Raw genomic sequence first — 21,602 nt, 5'->3', positions numbered from 1 at the left:
CCTCTTTTGCGAATCGCACCATTCTCTCCGCCTGTCCGTTTGATGCTGGATGGAATGGCGCGATGAGGGCATGCCGGATTCCCAACCCTGCTAAAAATGTTTCAAAATGCATGGCCGTGAATTGGGGCCCGTTATCGGATACGAGGAGATCTGGCAGGCCATGGGTGGCGAAGAGTCGCCGTAGAACCTTTACGACTGCCTCTGCCGTGGTTGAAGTCATTAGGACTACATCTAGCCATTTTGAGTATGCATCTACAACTATAAAGAAAGTCTGACCTTGGAATGGCCCTGCGAAGTCGATGTGTATTCGCGACCAGGGTGCTTTGGGTTTCTCCCATTCTGTGGCGGGCGCTTCCGGGGGTGCTGGTCTCGATTCCTGGCATGGGTCACAAGTGGCCACCCACTCCTCTATTTCTTTGTCCATGTTTGGCCACCACACGTAACTTCTTGCTAACGCCTTCATTCTAACAATCCCCGGATGACCCATATGTAAAGCATCTAGTACATTTTTACGTAAAGCATACGGAATAACAACTCGATCCCCCCACAACAAACATCCTTGTAATACTGAGAGCTCGTCCCGTTTTGACCAAAACATTTTGAATTCCGGGCCCACATTTCCCTTTGGCCACCCCCTCCAAACCCAAGTTTGAACTTGCTTTATTAAATTGTCTTTAGAGGAGAACCTTGCAACATCGTAGGAAGAAACCGGTCCTGAATCCAAACAGTCAATGAGCAATACCGGTACTTCTGGAGTGGGGTCTGGCAGAATGTCAGGTAATGGGCAACGGCTGAGTGCGTCTGCGTGTCCAAGAGTGGAGCCCGGTCGATGTATCAATTTGTATGAATACGCAGCCAGGAAAACAGTCCACCTGGTCATGCGAGGAGAAAGGGAGACCGGAGTGGGGCGGTTTCCCGCCAAAAGTCCCAACAGCGGTTTGTGATCTGTGATCAGTTCAAAATCACGTCCATAGAGGTATTCGTGGAAACGCTTTACTCCCGCGACGGCAGCCAGCGCTTCCCTGTCCATTTGGCTGTAATTCCTTTCGGCCGATGAAAGAGTCCTGGAGTAGAACGCGATGGGTGCTTCTTTTCCGTCGGGCATCCTGTGGCTGAGGACTGCTCCAACTCCGAAAGGTGATGCATCGCAGGTCAATACCAGCGGTAGGGTCTGGCTGTATTGAACAAGCAGTGAGTCAGTGGTGAGCAGGCGCTTTACCCCGGCGAAAGCTGCAGCTTCTGATCGTCCCCATTTCCATGGTGCGTTCCTCTGGAGTAGACGGTGTAGTGGCTCAGCAACGGTCGCTTTCTGCCTCAGAAAAACGCTGTAGAAGTTAAGTAATCCGAGGAAAGCCTGCAACTCGGTCTGATTTCTTGGTGTGGGGGCGTCCTGGATCGCCTTAATTTTCTTTGAAGTGGGGTGTATTCCCTGACCATCGATTCTATACCCCAGGAATTCTACGCTAGGCACGTTAATTTGGCATTTTTCTTTTTTAAGGCGGAGACCCTTTTCTCTGATTCTGGCCAAAACAGATCTGACTCTTTTGTTTAATTGCTCCTCGTTTGCAGCTGACACCAAGATGTCGTCAAAATAGGGGACGACTCCTGGTATCCCTTGCAACAGTCGTTCCATGACGCTCTGGAACAGTCCTGGGGCAATGCTTACGCCAAATTGTAGCCGGTTGCATTTGAATGCTCCTCTATGCGTCACTATAGTTTGGGCCTCCGCTGTGGCGCTATCAACTGGCAGTTGCTGGTAAGCTTGTGCCATGTCTAACTTTGCAAATACCTTTCCTGGTCCCAACGAGTGCAATAAATGCTGTACTACTGGCACAGGATATGCGCTCTGTTGTAGCGCGACATTAATTGTACACTTATAGTCCGCGCAGATGCGGACTGATCCGTCTGGCTTGACTGGGGTCACGATGGGCGTTTCCCAGCGCGCGTGATCTACCGGCTCAAGGATTCCTTGCTCCACTAACTTATCTATCTCTTTGTCTATTTTAGGGCGGAGTGCAAAAGGCACTCGTCTTGGTTTAAGTCGGATTGGCGCCACTTTAGGGTCTAAATTGAATGATATTGGTTTACCCACATACTTACCAAGACCGGGGCTGAACACATCCTCGAATTCCTTAAAAATCTGTTCAGCGCTGCTGTTTCTTACGGCGTTGATCCCGGTGACTTCTAACCCCAGGGCTTCAAACCAATCAAGCCCCAGAAGGTTCTGTAATGGCGCGCTGGCGATGGTCACGGGCAGCTGGGCTTCGATGTCCTTGAAACGGATGTGGAATGTGCCTTGGCCCACGATGGGGACTTGGTTCCCCTGGTAGTCTCGTAGCAGGACGTCTGGGGCGTGTAGTTGGCTCTTTCTGAGGCTAGGGATAGCCTGCTTCATGGATGCCCATGAAATGATCGTCAGGGTTGATCCTGTGTCAACTTCTAGCTCGCAGGGTGAGCCCTCCAAGAGGACTGTGACTCTCAGCCTTTTTGGCCGCTTAGGGCGGACTTGATGTATTGTGGTGAGATACGTTCGCAACTCCTCTCTCTGGGTCAACTCTATCTCACCGTCAACATCCTGAAAATACTCTCGTTGAGCGTCTTGATAGAACGCTCTTTCAGCTCTTTGTGTGTATTCTCTCTGGGGATACGCTCGCTCACTTTCTTGTGAGTAATCTCTCTGGGAATACGCTCGTTCAGCTCTTTGGAAATTTTCTCTCTGGGTAAACACTTGTGGATTTCTCTCTGGGCGCCCTTTTTGGTTTCGCCAAGCCCCTGGGTTGGGCTTCTGTTGGCGGTACATGGGTGGCTGCCGTGAGGCAGGGACTCCGCTCCGGCACACTCGTGCGATGTGCCCAAGTTTGTTGCAGTGCGAACAAACAACGTTCCTGAACCTGCAAGTAGACCTGGGGTGATTCCCTCCGCAGCTTGCGCAGGGCGGCAAACGGGATCCAGGTCTCCCCCGAGGCCTCAAGTGACTGCTCTGCATTAGGTGACTGTCCTCGAACTCGGGATTCTCGTAGTCGGGGCTTGTGTCCTCATAGTGAACTCTGGTTTGTCTCGGTGCTGGCTGGTATGCGCTGGCCCCTCGTTGTATGGTCACCGCTGATTTCTCCGCTGATTCTGACGCTCTTGCTTCGTTTAACGCTGCCTGTAGGGTTAAATTCGGGTTTGCCAACATCTTCTTTTGCAACGAAATGTCTCTTACCCCACAGATGAGCCGCTCTAAGATGTGCTCTTCCAAATCTCTGTATTCGCAGTGAGCTGCTGCTTTTCGTAGGGCTGCAACATATTGATTGATTGATTCTCCCGCCTTCTGAGTCCTCATGTTGAATTCCTTGCGGCAGACATGGCGGGAAGGTTTTGGCGCGTAATGAGTTTGCAGAGTTTGTTGCAACGTCGTCCACGATACTGCCTGTATTGGAGTAGGCGCAGTGAGGTCTCTGGCCGTATTGAAGACTTCCTTTCCGCAGTAGCCGAGGAAGATGTTTTTCTTCCTCGCATCGGTGATCCCCGTGTATTCGTTTGCTTCGAGGAAACACTCGAAACGAATCATGAAAGCTTCCCATTCGTCGTTTTCTGGGTCGAAAGGAGTGGGGGGAGCATGCATCGCCATCTTCTCAGTTTGAATTTGCCGCGCTGCGGTGATCTGAGATGGCTGTCGGAATTGCTGCCGAATTCCTGGGCTGGATCAAATCCGGAGATTCTGGAGTAGCGTTCTTCGTCCTATCTGTCTCTCAATCCCACCTTCGTCGCCAATGTTAGATCTGGGTAACGAGAGACAGACTGCGGACACGAAGTGACTTAATAGCTCTTTATTAGTGATAGTAGTGATCCAGCTTGTTCGGTAGTCGGAGGGTTCCCCTTTTATAGGGATTGGGTACGCCCCTCGACCAATCAGAGGGATACCTGTTTCCCGCTGTAGGAGCGGACCAGAGGGAAGACTTTCCCCGATATATGTTAATATCTAACAGTTTTCACCATCAAGAAATTTATCCTTGGCTCTAGTTGGATCTAGCTGGATCTTGGTTGAATGTTAGTGACAAAGGTGAGAACCAGCACCTTAAATTGAACCCAGAAGCAAATCGGCAACCAGTGCAGTTCCCGCAGGGGAGGTGATACACATGCACACCGAGGTCTGCACAAAACCAAGGGGGACGCTGCATTTTGCAATAACTGGAGCTTCAGGCAAACAGGTCGATGATCATCTGGCCCCACCCACCCACACCCACCCACACCCACCCTATCCTGCCCTATATTTCCTTCTTTCTGGCTCAGCTGATTCACGTAGCTGATTCACGTAGATTCCTGTGCCTCCGCTGTCCTACTTACAGGGCTGCCTTAGAAGGTAAGCAGCTAAGCTTCAAATTGTTGTATTTTGAACGCTCCCAACATCAGGGTCTTCTCCAATAACTCCTCTTTTTTCCTTTGGTGCTCAATGTATTACAATAATACAATACAATAGGAGAGTTGGAAGGGACCTTGGAGGCAGGAAATCCTGAACCACAAATGGTTATCCAACATCTTCTTAAAGACTTCCAGTGTTGGAGCATTCACAACTTCTGGAGGCAAGTTCTCCCACTGATTCATTGTTGTTCTAACTGTCAGGAAATTTCTCCTTTGTTCTAAGTTGCTTCTCTTCTTGATTAGTTTCCACCCATTGCTTCTTGTTCTACACTCAGGTGCCTTGGAAAATAGCTTGACTCCCTCTTCTTTGGGGCAATCCCTGAGATATTGGAAGACTGCTATCATGTCTCTCCTAGTCCTTCTTTCTATTAAACTAGACATACCCAGTTCCTGCAACCGTTCATCATATGTTTTAGTCTCCAGTCCCCTAATCCTCTTTGTTGCTCTTCTCTGCACTCTTTCTAGAGTCTCCACATCTTTTCTACATCGTGGCGAACAAAACTGAATGCAGAATTCCAAGTGTGGCCTTACCAAGGTATTTGAGCTTCAGTTTCTATATCTTGTCCTTCCAAAGGAAAATCAGGGTTGATTTCCTTTAGGATTGATTGATTGGGGTCAAAATTCATTCTCTACCCCAAGCTTTGAAAATCCCATTACATACAGTAGGTACGTTAGTCATCTCCAAGTTGCTGAAACTTTTGTGTATTTTCTTTTGCAGAAAAACACCTTTGAAAGCTAGCATCATTTATTTTTAAATGTCAATACTTCTGTTTTGTAACCACTGTAATAACCACTCAAAACACACATGCTGAGGCCTTCACGAGTGCGTCTGTTTGGCTTGCTAGTTCAATAAATCCAAAACATCTCCCTCCCTCCTTCTCCCACCACAGGGAGTTTTCCAGTTGGTTGTAATTTATTTATACCACATATATTTCCAGCCAGGTGGTGGAAATGTTTACTAGTGATCATAACAGTTTTCAAAGCAATATGGCCCAAAACTTACTAACGAGAATTGGTTGCAAAGCATGCTCATAAAGCTACTTTGAAGCTCAAAAATAAGCAAAAGAAAAAAACAGAACTATGTCAGAAAGAAGGAATGCCTGGTGGGATAATATTTTGATAAGACAAATAAAGTTTGATAAATAAATAAATAAATATGCATAATATATGCAGTAGAACGCATTGAGAACTGTGCAGATCTGTACTTTGGGGAAACAAAACAACCACTTCATAAACTCATGGCACAACATAGGAGAACAAACCTATCGGGACAAGATTCAGCTGTCCATCTGCATTGAAAAGACAAAGGCCACTCTTTTGAAGCAATGTCCACATTTTGGACAGAGAGGACCTCTGGTTTGAAAGAGGGGTCCAAGATTTATGTCAAAATTCAACAGCCCTCCCTCAATAGAGGGGGAGGGATACGACATCGTCTATCTCCGGTCTACAACGCTGTCCTTTCAGCAGTTCCAAAAAGGCTCCACACCCATTTTCACCAATCAGGTAGCCCTGAGGACCAGTGGTGGGTTTCAAAAAAAATTTAGAACCTCTTCTGTAGGTGTGGCCTGCTTTGTGGGAGTGGCTTGCCGGACATGTGACCAGGTGGGAGTGGCTTGGCGGTCATGTGATTGGGTGGGCGTGGCCAACTTGTAAAATGTAGTGAAACTCACTTAACAACGCTCTTGCTTAGCAACCAAAAAGTTGGCTCAGAAATTCTGGCATTTGAAGCACACAAGTCTTAAAGCTGTCAAGTTACAAGACCCTTGCAACCCTAACCCTTTACAAAAAAAAACCCAGGGGTATTCAAACTTGACAGCTTTAAGACTTGTGGACTTCAACTCCCAGAATTCCTCCTCCAGTCATGTTGGCTCAGGAACTCTGGCATTGAAGTGCGCAAGTCTTAAAGCTGTCAAGTTACAAGACCCTTGCACCCCTAACCCTTTACAAAAAAAAACCCAGGGTTGTTCAAACTTGACAGCTTTAAGACTTGTGGACTTCAACTCCCAGAATTCCTCCTCTGGCTCTTCATCTTGATGATGTGCGGACGGGCGGGGGGAGGGAGGGAGCTAGAACCGGTTCTAAACAGCACGGTAGATTTGTGGAACCTCTTCTATAGAAGAGGTTAGAACTGGCAAGTGTCCACCCCTGCTGAGGACACACCTTCAAATGTCCTCCAATAGATCTACCCAACCACATTTCCATCTATTCTAGCAAAGGGAGTAAACCAAGACCTACAGCAAAAGAGTTGATTTTCTTCCACGTTAATCTAGGAAGATTAGAAAACCATGTGGTGCATGGTCTGATCCAAGCTAACTCATTTCCTGATGAAAACTTAACAGGAAGTAAACAAAGATGAGATAATTTCTCTGCACAATTGGCACTAGAATATCCCTGCTGGAGGATGCCTAGTTGCCATGGCGTCCTTGCTTGAAAGCTTTAAGCATTAGAGGTTTATTCAGAGAAACCTAACAAAAGAGAGCCAGTTTGGTCTAGTTGTTAAGGCACCAGGCCAGAAACCAGGAGACAGTGAGTTCTAGTCCTACCTTGGATATGAAAGCCGGCTGGGTGGCTGCGGGCCAATCACCAAGGGACCTTGAGTTCTACTCAAGACTGTGATTTCTAGTTCTGTCTTAGGCATGAAAGATGACTGGGTGACTTGGGCCAATCACCAGGAGACTGTGAGTTCTAGTTCCACCTTAAGGCTGAAAGCTGGCTGGGTGACTTGGGCCAATCACCAGGAGACTGTGAGTTCTAGTTCCACCTTAAGGCTGAAAGCTGGCTGGGTGACTTGGGCCAAACACCAGGAGACTGTGAGTTCTAGTCCCAGTTTAGGCATGAAAACCAGCTGAGCAACTTGGGGCCAATCATAAGGAGATTGTGAGTTCTAATCCTGCCTTAGCCATGAAAGCCAGCTGGGTGACCTCCAACCTAGGGTTGTTGTTGTTGTGGGGAAAATAAGAAGACAAATAGGTATGTTCACCACTTTGGAAAAGGTCTTAAACAAATAAAGAGAGGGAGAATCAGAAATTTTATCAGTTCTCTAGAACAGTGTTTTTCAACCTTGGCAACTTGAAGATGTCTGGACTTCAACTCCCAGAATTCCCCAGCCAGCGAATGCTGTCTGGGGAATTCTGGGAGTTGAAGTCCAGACATCTTCAAGTTGCCAAGGTTGAAAAACACTGCTCTAGAACACTCTCACTGTGCACCTTCTTATAATTAATTTCATCCCAGTGTAGCCATGCTGATATAGTTTTAGACAACTTCACTTTTAATGAGTACCTTCAATAACCATATTTTCTCCTGGAAGAAACCATGAAAAGAAATTTGAAATCGCACTGCCTCCTGCCGAGGGCCGGGTTTTTACACTAATTCTATATGTCAATCCTGAAGCTGGCCTGGCTGAAGCCGTCTTGAAAGCTTCCTGTTTGCCACACTGGAGCTGAGGGATGGGGAGGGGGGATTTGAGATAGCTGGGATTTTGTAGCCAAAACAAAATATTTTCTCTAGAGAAGCAAGGACATTCTCACAGCTGGTCAGAGGAAGGCGGAGTGATGTCACCAGGCAACCAGACACCACCTTAGGGACAGCCATGACTTGGATGACTGAGAATACCCATAGAATTCTCCACTGAGAATTCTGTAAAAATAAACTTTCAGCCAATCTTGGACAGACTCGCTGCCATTTTTCAAAGGCCTCCCAAACAGAAGCTGATAATGTTTTGTTGTTTTGTTATGACCAACAGTTTTAGGGCGAATGGACAATTATGGAGCTGCAAATCAAGATTTCATTCAGCTGAAGAAAAGGTTAGGTGACTCGTGGGTGGAAAGGGTTTCTGTGATGTGGTTTGAATTGCTGGGATGTCCCTTCCAAGGAGAAAATAACAATCATTTCGAGATGTAAAACCATAATTTATTGCTTGTTGAATGTTCTCTTTTGACAGAAGCAAACTAGAGACTTTAGCTGAATAAAATCAAGACCAGGGGACTGGAGGCTTAAACATACGAAGGAATTGGGTATGTCTACTTAAATGAGAAGAAAGACTAGGGGTGACATGATAGCAGTTTCCCAATATCTAAACGTGTGCTACAAAGAAGAAAGGGGACAACCTATTCTCCAAGGCACCTGAGGGCAGGACAAGAAGCAACAGATGGGAACTAATCAAGGAGAGAAGCAATCTAGAACTCAGGAGAAATTTCCTGACAGAACAATTAATCAGTGGAAGGACTTGTCTCCAGATGTTGTGAATGCTCCAACACTGGAAGTTTTCAAGAAGAGATTGGACAACCGTTTGTCTGAAATGCTATAGGGCAGTGATGGCGCTGCCCTGTCAGCTGGCCAGCGTGCATGCGCACACTGGCCAGCTGAGTTCAGCCTTTTTTAAAGCCATTTTTCGCCCTCCCCAGGCTCCAGAGGCTTTATAGGAGCCTGGGGAGGGTGAAAAGAGCCTCCCCCCCCCCCGGAGCCTTCCGGAGGCTTCATGAGCTTCCCTGACGCCTTCGGATCTGATCTTCAAACCAAGAAGTCTGGTTTGTGATAGCTAGTGATAATCTAGATCTGGGGGTGTTCAACTTTGGCAAATTTAAGACTCGTGAACATCAACTCCCAACGTAGTTGGCTAAGGCATTGCGGGAGCTGAAAACCAGAAGTCTTCACATTGCCAAAGTTGGACACCACAGATCTAGAGTTCCTGGTTGGAGAAGATTGGCTTTTTAAACAGCAAAGTGTAGACTTTCTATAGCCTGTCTGTCTGTCTGTCTGTCTGTTTGTCTATCTGTCTATTTGTCTATCTGTCTATCTGCATCTGCCTATTTGTCTACCGGTACCTACCTATCAGTACTAGTACATACTTACCTACTTACCGGTATCTATCTATCTATCTATCTATCTATCTATCTATCTATCTATCTATCTATCTATCTATCTATCTATCTATCTATCTACCTACCTACCTACCTACCTACCTACCTCTGTCTATCTATCTATCTATCTACCTACCTACCTACCTACCTACCTACCTACCTACCTACCTACCTACCTACCTCTGTCTGTCTATCTATCTATCTATCTATCTATCTATCTATCTACCTACCTACCTACCTACCTACCTACCTACCTACCTACCTCTGTCTGTCTATCTATCTATCTATCTATCTATCTATCTATCTATCTATCTATCTATCTATCTACCTACCTACCTACCTACCTACCTACCTACCTATCTATCTATTTATGTATCTAACATATATCTCTCTACCTGCAGGATTTTTATACCACAGCAATCATATGATTCTGGGTGATATGGATTTCTTCCAAAAAGCAGGGAAATCTTTTTGTAATTTGGTTTCCTACAATCCTGAACATTTGAACTGAATCTTTTCGTCGTCTTTTTTTTTTTTTTTTTTTTTTTGCCTTCCCAACATTTCAGCTATAGGTACAGATTAAAACCCTAGAGAGTGGTAGGATATGAGGGTTGGAAGGGACCTCCCAGGTCATGTAGTCCAACCCCTTCCTTCATGCAGGCCATCCTCTATACAAGCCCCAACAGGAAAACCCAGTCCATTTACTGTAGAACCTCTGCTGTTTTAGGGAAACTAAACAGCATCTTATAGTCAGGAAAAGCGTTCGGCTTGAATCTCCTTCCTTTAATTTGGTCTTTGATCTCCGTTTCATTTCACCAGAGTTAACTATTGCCTCTCCTGGCATTTGCAGTGGCTGATTTGGCAAACCAGAGCTGTCTCAGATTGTGGGTTGTTGTTGGTTCTAGAACAGCTCCTTGTTTCAGGTGCACAAAAACGGAGAGGTGGGGGAATTAATCCTGATTAAACACGAGGCACCAAGAAGCCTATTAAATGGACAGTATTTCATGTCCTGCCAGCAGACCAATTAGCCAGGAGCTATTAATTAAAAAAGAAGGCATTTTTCCTAACCTGGCCTCCTTATAAAAAAACAAGAAGCACTTTCTGCTGTGTGGATAGAAACTGGCTGGCAAACTGTCCTTTGATTTCTGCAAAAGTCCTTTTGTGAAGGGTAAAGCCAGACCTTCCTACGCATTCAGCTGCTTGTATCCCTCTGGATACTAGGGCCAAAGGGCCATTGCAATTGAGGTGTTTGCCGGAGCAAGGTAAAGTCTCTTTAAAATGGTCATTCCCAGAGCAAGTACCGTATTTTTCGGACTATTAGACGCACCGGTGTATAAGACACACCAAGATTTCGAAGCGGTAAGGAAAAAAAAGGTTTTGGTCCTTCCCGGCCCCCAGGAGCACTCTGCAGGCTTCAGCAGGGCTGGGGGAAGGCAGCCACCGTACTGGAACGATGCTTTGGAGCGCGCACCCATCCGCCCCTCAATCCTTACCTATATTTAAGCCAACCGGGCCATTTGCACACACTTGCACAGCGTACAGCGCCTGCGCGATGCTCTGCTGAGCAGCTGGAGCATCACAGGGTGGTTGGTGCGCATGCGTGCGCAGCGCGCACGCCTCAGGTGAACGCCCGGGCCCATCGCAGCGTACCGGTTGCGACAAGATCTGGAACCCACCACTGATTCACTCCAAGATTAATCTAAGATCAACAATCAAGTAAACAGTACCCCAATCAAGGAACTGCCAAAGAAGCTAACAGTGAACATCCCAACCAAAGAACCTCTAAGAACATCCCAGGGCGAGCCACCAGTGTTATGCATTGTATCTAGTTGTCAGTTGAAGTTCTCAGTCTGATCCTCTGTTAGAGCGGGAAAATACTCTCTCCTGATTGGTTGTGGGCCGATCAGCTTCCCTATAAAAGGAGCTGCGTCAACGAAAGAGAAACAGTTGCCTCACAGGCAGTGTTGAATAAAGAGCTGTTAGAAGTCACTCAGGCCTCGCCTCTATTTTCACCCAGAACATAACAGCCAGAATATAAACTGAGATCAAACCTCACTCCTTACTAACACTGATGGTGTTCCCTAGTTTGGTAATGAAACATCTGCAAGGGAAAACAACTAAGCTAAGAGAACACCAAATTCCCTTCATTTCAACCCTGAGGTACAAATATTCTCCTTTAGTAGCTATCAATAACTCCATACCCTACATAACAATCTCCCATATGTATCTTTGGCTCTTGAATACTCTGTAGGAAAACAATACTTTGATCCCAACACAGCGTGGAAGAAATGCAGAGAAATTGCTTTTCTCGGGATTAACGGCACAGTAAATTAAAACAGCTTTTAAATTGGAGTTGCATCTAGAGCATAGGTAAGCAGAAGAGAATTCCCACAGATTCACAGGATGAACCATAGGAATGTAGAAGGGTTGGAGAAGACTGGAGATTTCATCACGTCCAATTTTCTGACAGCTCAAAAAGGATGTAGAGATGACTTTAGAATGGAGGTTAAATTAAATTAAGTTAAATTAAAGAGGGTGAAATGCCAACTAAGTTGGGGATAGAAGCAAGATCATCTAAAATGTTAAAACCATTCTATAATGCCTTGGTCAGGCCACATTTGGAATACTACATCCAGTTTTGGTCGCCATGATGTAGAAAAGATGTGGAGACTCTAGAAGGAGTGCAGAGAAGAGCAACAAAGATGATTAGGGGACTGGAGGCTAAAATATATAAAGAACAGTTGCAGGAACTGGGTATGTCTAGTCTAATGAAAAGAAGGACTGGGGGTGACTTGATAGCAGTCTTCCAATATCTCAGGGGTTGCTACAAAGAAGAGGGAGTCAAGCTATTCTCCAAAGCACCTGAGGGTAGAACAAGAAGCAGTGGGTGGAAACTAATCAGGTGAAGTGTTAATACCACTTTATAATGCCTTGGTAAGGCCACACTTGGAATATGGCATTCAGTTTTGATCGCCATGATGTAAAAAGATGTTGAGATCTAGAAAGAGTGCAGAGAAGAGCAACAAAGATGATTAGGGGACTGGAGAGTAAAACATATGAAGAACGGTTGCAGGAACTGGGCATGTCTCGTTTAATGAAAAGAAGGACTAGGGGAGACATGATAGCAGTCTTCCAATATCTCAGGGGTTGCCACAAAGAAGAGGGAGTCAAACTATTCTCCAAGGCACCTGAAGATGAGATAAGAATCAATGGATGGAAACCAGGGGTGATATTCAACGGTTCGGATCGGTTCTCTTGAACCGGTAGTGGAAATCACGGGTGGGCCGCCCACCTGCCGTGGCTCTATGCCATTCTATTTAGGACATTTTTGACATCGGGTGCATGCGTGGAAGGCACGTGTGTGAGCAAAGTACATGCACGGAAGGCCGGGCACAAGCATGGAAGGGGCATGTGTACCCACAAAGCGAGTGGGAGCACGCAGAGCAAACCCGTGGTAACAAAACGTGAAACCCACCGCTGATGGGAACTAATCAAGAAGAGATCCAACCTAGAACTAAGGAGAAATTTCCTGACAGTGAGGACAATAAATCAGTGGAAGGTCTTGCCTCCAGAAGCTGTGGGTGCTTCGACACTGGAAGAGTGTTTAAGAAGAGATTGGACAAGCATTTATCTGAAATGATATGGGTTTCCCTGCCTGAGAAGGGGGTTGGATTAGAAAACCTCCAAGGTCCCTTCAATTTCTGATATTCTGTTACTCTGATAAAATGAAAAGCATAAGAAAAAAACCTTTTAAAAAACTCCACCTTGATTTTGTTTTGTATGAGACAAGAGAAACTCTGTCAAGATTCTGTTATTATTCTGGAACTTTGCTGTTCTATATGTTGACAGCGTTAAGAATGTTTTATGCCCAAAAATGGAAAGATACTTTATCTACTACAATGGATGAATGGCTGGAAAAATTGATGGAAATAGCAGAGATGGCTAAAATGGATGGTTTTAATCAAAGAAAAGAATATATACACTTTCTTTCTACTTGGAAACCGCTTCTGGACTTTGTGCTTGGGGGGGAAATGAAACTTTGACTCTGAATTTCACTCACTTAACAACTGCCTTGTTTAGCAACAGAAATTTTAGGCTCAATTGTGGTCGTACGTCAAGGACTACCTATAACTTTCATTTCAATATAGGTAGTCCCCAATGTATGATCGGTTGTTTAGCAACCATTTGAAGTTACAATCTACCTGAGAAAGGAGACTAACAACACAGATCTGAAGTTTCAACAGTTGCTCTGCCCACCCAGACAGTCACGTGACTGCACTTCATGTTTTTTCAACGTGGGCTGCATTTACGGCCATTTGCAGCATCCCGCGGTCACATGCGTGTGATTTACAACCTTTTGCCCAAAAACTGGCATTTATTTCTTCCTTTGGGCAAAACCACAGCAGAGTCCACAATGGGTTTGCTTAATGACCACCATTGTTCACTTAACAACATGGGCGTTCATTTTACAACTGCCCTGTTCACATAATGACCACTGCAAAAAAGAAAAAAAACTTGTAAAATTGTTTTACAAAAATTATAGTTTACAACTGTAATTGGCAGATCCATTACGGTCATCAGTGAGATTCAGCTGGTTCGTACAGGTTCAGTAGAACAGGTAGCTAACCTTTTGTGCAGTTTGGCAAACCAGCTGAATAGCATTCCTCCCCACACCTAGCCCCACCTCACCCTTCCCCTCCCAGTCACTCCTCACCTCGCTGCTCAGCCACTCGCCCGGCCACCTGGCCACTCACCCAGCTGGGAGGCAGGGCCACTAGCTGGGCATGACAAGGAGTCGCTGGGAGGGGAGGGGTGAGGCATGGCCAGCCGTGGCGAGGAGAGGCTGGGTGAGGAGAGGTGCTCCTTGACGTGAGTAATGTTGAGTTGGCCACACCCACCCAGTCACATGACCACCCAGACTCGCCTACCCAGCCGGTCATTAGGGCAGAGAACTGGTTGTTAAATTATTTGAATCCCACCACTGATTATGGTCATAACGCGAGGGGTCCTGAGAGTATTTTCATGGTGTGGTTTTGTGGCATCAAACAACTTTAAACAACAAGCCAACCCCAGCTGTTTAGATGATAGAGGCTGTATCTCCCTGCTCACTTACAGATTCGGTGCCAAATAGAAACGGTATCGCTCTGAGCTCCGTCTTTGTAGTAGGCCCAGATGGATATTTTATATTCGGTATTTTCTTTCAAGCCAGGCAAAATGGAAGATGCCAAGTTTCCAGCAACGGATATCTGTGGGAAAGACAAAGAGTACCAGCTGCATTTCCAGTTATTATAAAAATTAAATTGGAAAAAAAATGGTTAGAGTTAATCCTCAACTTGCAACTATTCATTTGCCGACCGTTCAAAGATACAACAAACATCGAAAAAAAGGACTTATAGCCTATCCTCGTATTTATGACTATGGGAAGCCCCCCCCCCGAAGAATGAAATATTTGGGGGAAACATTAAGAGGCAGAATATTATAGTTCCCTAAATGAAAAATGGAGAAACGTGTTTTTTTAGAGGCAGGAAGCAGACTGAGCCTTTCTTAACAGCCCCCAGAAGATACTTTGTGCCCATTAAGAAAGATTGGGCCAGCCTATTCCCAAAACAAAAGACCTTCACCTCCAAGGATGGGATTCAAATTTACATTCTCCACCACCCACATTTTAAGAACAGGACATGAGTCTTTAGGATATAATAGGATTAACCCACCACCATTTAGCAAAAGCCTCTTCATTGCACGACCCTCCAGAATAGCTCAAACTTCAAAGTCACAGAAACCTCTGGTAGAAAGTTAGCACCCGCCCAGTGGTGAGTTCCGGATCCTAACCGTTTGGAACGGGCCCGGCGTCACCCACATGGATGCACGCGGCACGCTCGCACACACATGCAGCATGCGCATGCGTTGTGCCTGCCTGCGATGCCTCCGCAAGCCTCTGCGATGCTCCAGCTGCTCGTGGGAGCATCGCGCAGGCACCGTATGCGCCATGCTTAAAGGACAAGTAAGGAGCTTGGGCAGGGGGGTGGGCCCTCCGGAGCACTGTACCGGAACGGTACCCGGTGCTCCAGACAGGCTCTGGTACACCTGTACCGGGGCATACCACCTGCCACCCACCACTGCACCCGCCCCTCTGCTAGAAGAATGAAACATTTTGAGAAATATTAAAAAGGCAGAATGTTATATTTCCTTAAAAGAGAAACATGCTCTTGGAAAACAACCCCCACCTTTCTTAATAGCCCCAGCAGGACTGGGCCAGCCTATCAAAGACCTTCAGCCTCAAGGTGATGGGATTAGCCCTCACTCAAGATCCAAACCAGGACAAAGCTATGAAGACGCAACAGGAATTGCCCAATTACCTTTTCAAAACACAAGCCTCTTCATTACATCATCACCCTCCAAGCTTCAACCAAGCCTGGGAGCAGGGGTGGGATTCAGCCGGTTCGAACCAGTTCAGGCAAACTGGTTGTTATGATTTTGAGCAGTTCGGAGACTGGTAAAATCGACCACAGGCTAGCCCCGCCCCATCCCTCTGCATCCCACATTGCCCTGTATATTATCTTCCTTCACCACGCAGCCCAGCTAATCTCCGTGTCTCACCTGTTCTGCTCACCAAAGATAAGCATGCCGCCCACTCACCCTTTGCCTTGGGTTGGGGCCCGAGGACATGCCATTCCCTGGCTCCGGAGCCTCCGCCCACTTGACAAGGTCAGGACCAGGTCAGGAAACACACCCACTCAACCAGGTCGGGAAACATGCCATTCCCTGGCTCCAGCCTTGCCCCGTCCCTCTCGGGCGTCAAACTACCGGACAGTTCTTACCTAAAGCACTGCAGTGGAGATCTTGCAGCGGTCCCTTGCCAAGGCTTGGTCCCATCTGGAAAGTGTGCCGTACAGAGAAACAGCATTCAATATGGCTGCTGCTTCTGTGTGCTGTGTGCTTTCCGGATGGGACTTAGAGGGAAGCAGCAGCTCACCGCTGCTAAATCGCACAAGAGATGCTCTCTCTCCCAGCAAGAGCAGCAGCAGAGAGAAGCAGCCGCTGCCCCGGAGAGCAGAGATGGAGCAGTGCAGGCCCCGAAAAGCTGCTCGGTCGATCCTTGCCACGTGGCCAAAGCTGTGCATGTGCTGAAGTCATGCGCACACGCATGCGCACACACTCACATTTTTGACAAACCAATTGTTAAGTGGGTTGAATCCCACCAATTCCTGGGAGCTCAGACAACCTCATCTATGACCCCTGCATAGCCCCATGGGAGTCTGACAGCAACCAATCGAATACATGCTCTTGTCACAGGAACAGGAAGCTCAACTTCAAAGCCCAGAGAGGATATAAATAACCCTCACTCTCCCCTCCATGTGGTCAGCTGCCCAGGACCTCAAACCCATGTGGTTGTGTCCATCAATAAACCATCTTTCCAATCAGCCTCCATGTTTCCAGTGTCTTTCTCCTTGCTTTGAATTAAACTGGATGCATATTTCTTCCAACAGCAAAAATATCCATCCATTCATTCAACCATTTGTTCAGCTGGACCAGAACTGCTGTTGGTTCTGTTCATCATTACAATTTCTTTCCAATCAGCTTCCATTTTATTTTATTTCCCGGCTTGGACTTGAAACCAGACGGATTTTCCTTCCAACATGATCTTCGTAGCACCCCCACGTTCACATGTTCAAAATTGGGGCCCTTGGCAACCGTCATGCATTCATGATGGTTGCAGCGTCCCAGGGTCATGTGACCTTCCCAGGGGCATCAGTGTGGGAAGCCAGTCTCGCTTAACAACTGCATGATTCGCTTAACAGCCACCGTGATTCCCTTAACAACCGTGGCAAAAAAAAATTGTTGTAAATCGGGAGCGACTCGTGTAACAAGCACCTTCCTTAACAAGGGAAATTCTGGTTCCCTTCTTGTGGCCGTAAGTCGAGGACTCCCTGTGTTCTTTTAATAAACTGTATTTTTGGATACCTACCTAACCAAGTGGTTTGCATGACGGGAGAAATGCAAAAAGCCAAATTACCAGAGGAACATTTGAAGATCAAAATACTCAAAAAAAACCCAAACAAACCCTATTTCATAATTTCTCAAACTTTAAATAGAACTCAGGCTGCATTTGAGTTTGTTCTTCCTTTTGCTTTTGCAACTTTTTGGAATTTAAATTGCCAGCTGGTTCTTTTGATGTAACACAATGATTATGAATAGCAGTCGTTGGGAAAACAGATACACTCTGTTTTAGTGGCGTAGTACTTTATTAGTATTTTTAAAAAAAACATCGTGTCTTAATTGGGTCTTCTGTGGCCGTATAAATTTAGACTGCGAAAAATTTCAAAGGAAAGCAAACTCTTCCTGACAGGTAATTCTCCAATAAAAATCTAGAGCTGTCACTTTCACCGATCATTTCCTATCGACTGCAATCGATCGTTGGGTGCTTTCCCGAGACCGCATCAAACAAGCAGATGGAACCATATAAAGTAGGGAAAAAAATGTGTGGAGCAGAGGTGATATTCAGCAGGTTCTGATTAGTTCTGGAGAACTGACAGCGGAAACTTTCAGTAGTTCGGAAAACCGGTAAATATCACCTATGACTTGCTCCGGCCCATCTAGTCTCCGAGTCCCAGCTGATCGGGAGGGAATGGGGATTTCACAGTATCCTTCCCCTGGAGTGGGGAGGGACTGGAGATTTTGCAGCATCCTTCCCCTGGAGTGGGGAGGGAATGGAGATTTTATAGTATTCTTCCCCTGGAGTGGGGAGGGTGGGGAGGGAATGGAAATTTTACAGTATCCTTCTCCTAGAGTGGGGAGGGAATGTAGATTTTACAGTATTCTTCCCCTGGAGTGGGGAGGGTGGGGAGGGAATGGAAATTTTACAGTATCCTTCCCCTAGAGTGGGGAGGGAATGGAGATTTTACAGTATCCTTCCCAAGGAGTGGGGAGGGTGGGGAGGGAATGGAAATTTTACAGTATCCTTCTCCTAGAGTGGGGAGGGAATGGAGATTTTACAGTATCCTTCCCCTGGAGTGGGGAGGGAATGGAGATTTTACAGTATCCTTCCCCTAGAGTGGGGAGGGAATGGAGATTTTACAGTATCCTTCCCAAGGAGTGGGGAGGGTGGGGAGGGAATGGAAATTTTACAGTATCCTTCTCCTAGAGTGGGGAGGGAATGGAGATTTTACAGTATCCTTCCCCTGGAGTGGGGAGGGAATGGAGATTTTACAGTATTCTTCCCCTGGAGTGGGGTGGGAATGGAGATTTTACAGTATCCCTCCCCTGGAGTGGGGAGGGAATGGAGATTTTACAGTATTCTTCCCCTGGAGTGGGGTGGGAATGGAGATTTTACAGTATCCTTCCCCTGGAGTGGGGAGGGAATGGAGATTTTGCAGTACCCTTGCCCTGGAGTGGGGTGGGAATGGAGATTTTGCAGTATCCTTCCCCTGGAGTGGGGAGGGAATGGAAATTTGACAGTATCCTTCCCCTAGAGTGGGGAGGGAATGGGGATTTCACAGTATCCTTCCCCTGGAGTGGGGAGGGAACGGAGATTTTACAGTATCCTTCCCCTGGAGTGGGAAGGGAATGGAAATTTTACAGTATCCTTCCCCTGGAGTGGGGAGGGACTGGAGATTTTGCAGCATCCTTCCCCTGGAGTGGGGAGGGAATGGAGATTTTATAGTATTCTTCCCCTGGAGTGGGGAGGGTGGGGAGGGAATGGAAATTTTACAGTATCCTTCCCCTAGAGTGGGGAGGGAATGGAGATTTTACTGTATCCTTCCCAAGGAGTGGGGAGGGTGGGGAGGGAATGGAAATTTTACAGTATCCTTCCCCTAGAGTGGGGAGGGAATGGAGATTTTACAGTATCCTTCCCAAGGAGTGGGGAGGGTGGGGAGGGAATGGAAATTTTACAGTATCCTTCTCCTAGAGTGGGGAGGGAATGGAGATTTTACAGTATTCTTCCCCTGGAGTGGGGAGGGTGGGGAGGGAATGGAAATTTTACAGTATCCTTCCCCTAGAGTGGGGAGGGAATGGAGATTTTACAGTATCCTTCCCAAGGAGTGGGGAGGGTGGGGAGGGAATGGAAATTTTACAGTATCCTTCTCCTAGAGTGGGGAGGGAATGGAGATTTTACAGTATCCTTCCCCTGGAGTGGGGAGGGAATGGAGATTTTACAGTATCCTTCCCCTAGAGTGGGGAGGGAATGGAGATTTTACAGTATCCTTCCCAAGGAGTGGGGAGGGTGGGGAGGGAATGGAAATTTTACAGTATCCTTCTCCTAGAGTGGGGAGGGAATGGAGATTTTACAGTATCCTTCCCCTAGAGTGGGGAGGGAATGGAGATTTTACAGTATCCTTCCCAAGGAGTGGGGAGGGTGGGGAGGGAATGGAAATTTTACAGTATCCTTCTCCTAGAGTGGGGAGGGAATGGAGATTTTACAGTATCCTTCCCCTGGAGTGGGGAGGGAATGGAGATTTTACAGTATTCTTCCCCTGGAGTGGGGTGGGAATGGAGATTTTACAGTATCCCTCCCCTGGAGTGGGGAGGGAATGGAGATTTTACAGTATTCTTCCCCTGGAGTGGGGTGGGAATGGAGATTTTACAGTATCCTTCCCCTGGAGTGGGGAGGGAATGGAGATTTTGCAGTACCCTTGCCCTGGAGTGGGGTGGGAATGGAGATTTTGCAGTATCCTTCCCCTGGAGTGGGGAGGGAATGGAAATTTGACAGTATCCTTCCCCTAGAGTGGGGAGGGAAGGGAGATTTTGCAGCATCCTTCCCCTGGAGTGGGGAGGGAATGGAGATTTTACAGTATTCTTCCTCTGGAGTGGGGAGGGAATGGAGATTTTGCGGTACCCTTGCCCTGGAGTGGGGAGGGAATGGAGATTTTGCGGTACCCTTGCCCTGGAGTGGGGTGGGAATGGAGATTTTGCAGTATCCTTTCCCTGGAGTGGGGAGGGAAGGGAGATTTTGCAGCATCCTTCCCCTGGAGTGGGGAGGGAATGGAGATTTTGCAGTATCCTTCCCCTGGAGTGGGGAGGGAATGGAGATTTTGCAGCATCCTTCCCCTGGAGTGGAGAGGGAATGGAGATTTTGCAGTATCCTTCCTCTGGAGTGGGGTGGGAATGGAGATTTTGCAGTATCCTTTCCCTGGAGTGGGGAGGGAATGGAGATTTTGCAGTATCCTTCCCCTGGAGTGTGGAGGGAATGGAGATTTTGCGGTACCCTTGCCCTGGAGTGGGGTGGGAATGGAGATTTTACAGTATCCTTCCCCTAGAGTGGGGAGGGAATGGAGATTTTGCGGTACCCTTGCCCTGGAGTGGGGAGGGAATGGGATTTTGCAGTTTCCTTCCCCTAGAGTGGGGAGGGAATGGAGATTTTACAGTATGTCACAGGAGTGGGGTTTGTTCTCTGCCATGCCCACCAAGTCCCGCCCACAGAACCGGTAGTAAAAAAATTTGAATCCCACCACTGGTGTGGAGTTAGGTTACCCCACAGCCCACCCAGCCTCAGCTCTGCAAATCAGGACTCCTATGAAAAGTTACTTTGCCTGCCCCCCTCTCCCACCCTGAAAATGCTTCTGTCTACAAAGGATATAAGTTCATTCCTTCCAAAGCATTCGGCATTTTAAACAGGCCATTTGACATCTTGAAATCTCGTGCGCAAGGCCTCAGGAGGGGAAAGATGCAACTGAATTTTGCTATCATGACAAGGGCAAGCATTAAAACATGAAGCAGGGGAATTGGATTGTATATGCACAATTGTGGGTGTTTTTTTTCAGATTGTTCTAGAAGTGGGGCATTTTAAAAAGGAATTAATATAAGAGAATATTTGTAGCTCAGGGTTGGACTGTGGAGGTTCTTGGTGGTCTTTGAGTTTGGTGGGGTTTTTTTGCAGATGTTTCATCACCTAACTTGGTAATATCATCAGTGCTAGAAGGGAGGGGTGTTTGTGGAGAGGAGGAGAAGGACCACTGAAGGGTCCTTCGTGCTCTCTGAGCTTGGTGGTTTTGTTGCAGACATTTCATGACTCGCCCAGGTAACCTCATCAGTGCTAGAAGAGAGGGAGGGAAAGAGGAGGAGGAGGATTGTGGGGTCTTCAGAGGGGTGAAATTCAGCAGATCCTGACAGGTTCTGGAGAACTGGTAGCGGAAATTTTGAGTAGTTTGGAGAACTGGCAAATACCGATTATCCTTCCCCTGGAGTGGGGAGGGAATGGAGATTTTACAGTATCCCTCCCCTGGAGTGGGGAGGGTGGGGAGGGAATGGAGATTTTGCAATACCCTTCCCCTGGAGTGGGGAGAGAATGGAGATTTTACAGTATCCTTCCCCTGGAGTGGGGAGGGAATGGAGATTTTACAG

General features: G+C 47.0%; 1 protein-coding gene across 1 annotated transcript in view; it reads right to left on the bottom strand.

Annotated features, from left to right (window-relative positions):
• COL20A1 (collagen type XX alpha 1 chain) overlaps nt 1-21,602 on the bottom strand; it is a 238,152-nt gene that overhangs the window by 149,224 nt on the left and 67,326 nt on the right. Inside the window, exon 18 of the mRNA XM_081949692.1 lies at nt 14,377-14,509. Within this exon, the coding sequence (XP_081805818.1) occupies nt 14,377-14,509 (133 nt within the window). The remainder of the gene's footprint in view (nt 1-14,376; nt 14,510-21,602) is intronic.

Source organism: Natrix helvetica (assembly GCF_964273705.1).
Source record: "Natrix helvetica genome assembly, chromosome: 3".
Taxonomy (NCBI): domain Eukaryota; kingdom Metazoa; phylum Chordata; class Lepidosauria; order Squamata; family Natricidae; genus Natrix; species Natrix helvetica.
This window is presented reverse-complemented; position numbering and strand designations above follow the sequence as displayed.